This window comes from Bubalus kerabau, chromosome 14 (genome assembly GCF_029407905.1).
Source record: "Bubalus kerabau isolate K-KA32 ecotype Philippines breed swamp buffalo chromosome 14, PCC_UOA_SB_1v2, whole genome shotgun sequence".
Classification (NCBI taxonomy): Eukaryota; Metazoa; Chordata; class Mammalia; order Artiodactyla; family Bovidae; genus Bubalus; species Bubalus kerabau.
Window position 1 is genome coordinate 68,320,120 of NC_073637.1, and position 6,000 is coordinate 68,326,119.

The following is a 6,000-nucleotide window of genomic DNA, read 5'->3' on the forward strand; positions in this document are numbered from 1 at the left end:
CTTGCCTGGGAGAATTCTATGGACAGAGGAGCCTGGCGGGCTACAGTCCGTGGGGTTGCAAAGAGTAGGACACGACTTAGCGACTAAACAGCAACAACTGGATGTGCATTTTAAGGGTAACTATTTACTTCGAAAAAAGTAGTATAGTAATTTGAAAAACAGTATGTAGCTATTGTAAATATTCTTACCCTAAAATTAATTTTATCTTCTGTCACTATTGTAGGGATCATATTTTATCAGGAGTTTCTTGGTGCAGCTTTTCTCACTATATTTATATATCTTTTTGGGTGAGTAAATGTCTCAGAGGTAAGGTATGTGAAATCCTATTACTTTTACGTGAGACTTTTGGCATTGGACCTGAGGCATGGAAAATTGGAAAATAATATAAGAAACATCAGTTTCCCGAGCTCTTAAAAGAAGCACATTTTTCAACTTAACACCCTACCCAGAGCTCAGTGTCTTTGTGATTTAAATATCTCTGTGAGGGATCTGAAACACTGGAGACTTTCAGTTCCAGCCAAAGTCAAGGTAAATCAAAGACCCTTGTAGCTACTCCACCTTTTTATACTCAATCAGACCTATCCCAGCCTTAGGAACCTTTAGGTTAGATCTCAGTCAGGGAACCACAGATACCTCTAGGATCACCGAGGATCCAAGGCCAAGACTGGGGCAGAACTCTGCCTTGAGACCTAATAACATCAGATTGGTGCCATCCCTCTCTTGGGTCTAGGTGCCCAGCTTTAACTCTGCCTCGGAATTTGCTGGACAGTCATTGCTGGTGTTCTGGCAGATAGAGAGTAGAACCTTGACAGAATATCACCGATGTACTGATTCTTCCATTGGCGCCCACCTGGAACTCTCTGAATGCTTAGTTGCTTCTTGATGTGGTATTCTGCATGACCATTGTTATGCAAACTTGAGCCCAGACTATTTTCAACATAGAAAGCTATCTATCTTGAAAATTCATTTTTGTGAGATTTTTGGGCGAAGCTAAACTTCTGGGGTCTGGAAACTATGACTATGCTTATGGCCAAGGACAACGAAATTTCTTAGAAAATTAAAGAATAAATTATTTTTTTGCTTGTGTTGCATGCCAGCAATGGGTCTGAGCATGCATGGATAGAAAATGAGACTTAGTGTCTACCCAAAGGGTTTAGAGCCTGAATTAACCTCCAGATGGTAAAAACCTGGGGCAGAGACTTACTGGAAGCTGCCCAGGTCTTGGTTCTGGGGACAAATATTATTGGCTGCAGCAATTAAGACAATTTCTAGGCAGCTTACCATGAGAAACAGAAAGAACAAAACCAATGGAATGTATGTCATCATGTAGAAGATGGAGTTCAGTTACTTAATACCGTGCGTTCAGTTATTTAATACAGTGACCTTGTGTTCTTTATTAACATTACTCTTACAGGTGTTTTCTGTCATTCCTTGGTGTGGTTTTGGTCACAAGAAATAGAGAAAAGGAACATCTGCCACAGTCTTACATTGATTTTGGAAATGTTCCCGGTAAGATGTATATTCCTTAATTTATAATAGAAAATTTTATCCTACAAATGAATTATTGCTGGTATGATTTCTGGAGTTAAATTAATATAAAACATAATTCTTACCCTCAGAAAATGTACATTTAATGGTGAAAGCAGAGGTGATAGTTTAACTGTAAATGTTAATAATCATTTATTTGATTATCAGATTTGCACAAAACACTGGGGATAGAAAAGGACTGACCCTGTTTTCTTGATTTGGGTGGTAGTGAGAATTTCTGTTTTAGATTTCTTTAAATTGGAAAAGGGTAGGGAAAGGAGTGGGAATGGCAGGAACAGACCCTTGTTGCTTGGAGAACCTTTGAGGGGAATTCTACATCTAAGACCAGATGCCTAGGAACATCATTCCTTGGGAAGCGTGAGGTGGCCCTTGTACTGGGTCCAAGAGTGACGTTCTTCTTGGTCACCTGAACATGAAGAGCTTCTTCCCCTGTTCCTCACCTCATTCATCCAGAGGGGTTTAACATGCATCGTCATCCCAGCTCTCCACTCCCACTGAGAATAACACTTCTGTGATGCAGACTTGGGGCTTCCCTGGTGTCTCAGATGGTAAAGAATCTGCCTGCAATGCAGGAGACCTGGGTTTGATCTCTGGGTTGGGAAGATCCTCTGGAGACGAGAAAAGCTACCCACTCTGGGGGGGTTTTCCCTGGTAGCTCATCTGGTAAAGAATCCACCTGTAATGCAGGAGACCCCGGTTCGATTCCTGGGTCGGGAAGGTCCCCTGGAGAAGGAATAGGCTGCCTACTCCAGTATTCTTAGGCTTCCCTGGTGTCTCAGATGGTTAGCAATGCAGGAGACCTGGGTTCAGTCCCTGGGTTGGGAAGGTCCCCTGGAGGAGGGCATGGCAATCCACTCCAGTATTCTTGCCTGGAGACTCCCATGGACAGAGGAGCCTGGTGGGCTACAGTCCACAGGGTCGCAAAGAGTCAGATAAAACTGAGCAACTAACACTTTCAGTTTCATGTAGACCCAACAGAAGCGATGTCCAGAACAAAGGAAACAGGTTTCTGTGTCCTCACTTCCTTCCCTGCTCACCACCCCCAACAATCTCTGGCTTTGCTAGGAGTTTGGGGTGACCTATAGGCTTCTAGGCAAGCAGTAGTTATGTTCTCACAGCTTCCTCCACCATGCAGTTAGGACCAAGCCTTTGAAGCAAAAAACCATTAAAACCTTGTGCCTATGACTGAGAAAATATGGCCCCATGAGTTCTGTGTTCTCTTTCCCATTTGAACCATCTTATCAGCTAAGAACACTCAGCGCAAGAATCGGCATTCGTGGCAAGGCTGTGCCTTAGAGAGGCCTTCTATGGTTAGGGGTTCTTTGGTAGGAAGTGAAGTTTACTTACTTTTAACTTTTTTTCATTTCACACAGTTCTATATGTAGAATAAGTAAGAGCTTTAGAAGCCGTTCTGAAAGTCTGTTTTCCTCTGTTGTTACATGCATTAGACTAAACATGGACCAGGAGACAGAACAGTGGAGAGAGAGGTTTGGAGATGTGTACACACTTCATGTTAGTCTCCTGACTGATCCAGCCTGATTTCTGTCCCCAGCATGCTCATGGGGTGGGAAGACGGTTTGCTCATGTGGACAGCCATGATCTTACATCAGGGGCACGGAACCCTGTGGGCCTTTCTTCCCTGACGTTTATGTCTCCTATTTAGAGGGCGACCACATTGTCCTTTTTAAAAAAGGAATAAAATCTGGCCTAGATAGAGGAGAAATTATTAAGACTTATTATTCTACAAGAGCTCAAAAGATTCTTTGTGATTATTATCTCCACAGGGAAACAAATTTTGGATAAAATACAACCAGATTCGAGCGGCTTATCCTATGGAACTCTGCCTGATGGAAGTGACTCCATAAAGAGCGCGAGTGAAGAGAAGAAAGGGGTCTGAGACGCCGAGAGGGATGGCTGTGGGCCTGTTATTCAATACCACCTTTTAAAAAATTGCACATGTTCAATTTATGTCAGCAGCTAGTTTATGCTGACATGTGCTCGCCTTCGTTTCAGTCCCTGACCCCAACTCCATGTCTATGGATGATCAGCGCCTTCCTAAGCTTTGACAGTCTAAAGTTTTCATGGAATGTAATATGAAGTGTTCCCCACCCCCTGGACCTCTCTCCCTGGTGATCATCTAACTGGCTAGATCTTAATTAGAGCCTGGCTGCCCAGGCAGGAATGTCACACAAAAATGTGCGTTCACGATTTGGCTGCAGAACGCGTAGGTTGCTTTTCCCATACAGCTTGCAAGGTCAGTTGCTTTACTTTAAAGAGACGCTTTAGTCCCACAGCCTCCTCCCTAAACCAAAGGTTTGAAAGCATTCATTTTTCCTTAGACATCTTTTAGGAACCTTCCCATAAAGATTTCACCTTTCTGTTCCCAGATGAGAGTGGTGAATCATCTTTTCTGAAAACTAGCCCTATCATATTTATCCTTTGAAAAGTAAAAGTGTCTTTTTTTTTTTTCATAATTAAGCATCTGTGTTTTGACTACACTTAGGTCACTCTTTCGTTTTCATCTTTCCTTTTTTTTATTGGAGTATAATTGCTATACAGTGTTGTGTTAGTTTCCCCTGTACAATGAAGTGAATCAGCTATGAAAGTGAAAGGTGCTCAATCGTGTCCAACTCTCTGCGACCCCATGGACTATACAGTCCATGGAATTCTCCAGGCCAGAATACTGGAGTGGGTAGCCGTTCCCTTCTCCAGGGAATCTTCCCAACCCAGGGCTCGAACCCAGGTCTCCTGCATTGCAGGCAGATTCTTTACCAGCTGAGCCACAGGGGAGGCCCAAGAATACTGGAGTGGGTAGCCTATCCCTTCTTCAGTGGATCTTCCCAACCCAGGAATCGAACCGGGGTCTCCTACATTGCAGGCAGATTCTTTGCCAGCTATATGTATACATATATCCCCTCCCTCCTGAGTCTCACTCCTACCCTGCCATCCCACCCCTCTGGGGTCATTGCAGAGCACCAAGCTGAGCTTCCTGTGCTTTATAGCATGTTCTCACTAGCTGTCTATTTTACACATGGTATAGTGTGTATATGTCAGTCCTAACCTCCCAATTCAGCCCACTTTTCTCTTCCCCTCCATCCTGCCCCAGGTCCATATGTCTGTTCTCTACATCTGCATCTGTATTCCTATCCTGGAAATAGGTTCATCTGTGCCATTTTCTGGATTCCACATGTATCGGTTAATGCACAATACTTCTTTTTCTGACTTACTTCACTCTGTATGACAGATTCAAGATCCAATTTATACCCCATTTGATGATGGAGTATACCAAAACCAGAAGACCTTGGCTGGTGAACTTTTCAAGCTTAAGAAAGGAAAAACTTAAGAATTAGTACCAAAAAATGAATCAGTATCAATTTTTTTAAGTAAGAGTGTAGAGCAGTGATGTTTTCCTCAGCGTATGATCCTGTTATACTTGAAACTGAAGAGAAACTTCATATCCTATGCCTTTATTTGTTTAGATCTTATAATTCATCAAGTGGGTTTTTAATGTTTTTAACTTTCAACGTTAAGTCTCAAAAACCATATTTAAATTTTTAGTGATATTTTCATGAACACTCCATCTTTTCCTCAAGTCATTACTTCAAGTTTTAGAATAAAATCCTTCTAGGGAAAAGAACTGTTATGATTAGAGAACTGGATTTCAGCCATTTTCAATCCACAGGCATAGCACACAGCCAGGTGGTCCAGCCTGAGTCTAGTCCAGGTTCTCCTGTGCCCTGAATGGCTCTTCTGCTGCCATAGACGCAGGTCTACAAAGACACATTTGCAGGTAGAGTCCATAATTGTATCTGTTATTATTTATGATCTCCTAATATTGAAATGAGGCAAAAAGAGCTAGCCTTCATTGTAAGCAACATCAAATAATAAGCCCCATCCTTAATGACATTTCAAAACCTTCAGATCACACGCCAGTCCAATACTGTTCCAGCCAGTTGTCTTGCGTTTGTTTGATTGTTTAACTCAGGGCTATCGAAACTGTAGTCTCAGCTGCTTTAGGTCTTTAATCTTTGTACTTTGTCATGACCTGCACTACTGACCAGACCAACCAAACCTGGCCACAAAGGTGAGATTCAAATCTATCACCGAAGTATGAATAATAACCTAGAGCCCACGTCTGGCTTTTGAACTCCTGGTAACAATTCCTGCCATTGTAGAAAGTGTCCCATTAATTCAAATAACATAGTCATATAATTTATGGCATGCTTCACTGAATTGGTCCAGCATGTCAGCATTGGAAGGCTCAGCTAAGAAATGTGTCTGGTGTCTTAAACTACAGCTTTCTGGTGACTCTTACGACTGGTTTCAAAGATTTGGAAAATAATTAGACAGAAGAGTTTGACTTGAAGTGGGACTGTATTTATAGCTACAGCACGTGGTTTGCACATTGTAGAATTTTGCACAGAGACAAGCATAATGCCAGTACTCAGTGGT

The 6,000-nt window shown here is 42.3% G+C and overlaps 1 protein-coding gene across 2 annotated transcripts in view; it reads left to right on the plus strand.

The window, feature by feature from the left end:
* The window catches only part of NIPAL2 (NIPA like domain containing 2), a 90,445-nt gene extending 86,048 nt beyond the window's left edge, over positions 1-4,397 (plus strand). The window contains exons 8-10 of one of the 2 annotated variants that reach the window (XM_055546587.1): positions 224-287; positions 1,415-1,509; positions 3,333-4,397. In XM_055546587.1, the coding sequence (XP_055402562.1) occupies positions 224-287; positions 1,415-1,509; positions 3,333-3,445 (272 nt within the window). In that variant the 3' untranslated portion in view covers positions 3,446-4,397. The remainder of the gene's footprint in view (positions 1-223; positions 288-1,414; positions 1,510-3,332) is intronic. The other variant, XM_055546586.1, reaches the window with a different exon arrangement.
* The last annotated feature ends 1,603 nt before the right edge of the window (positions 4,398-6,000 follow it).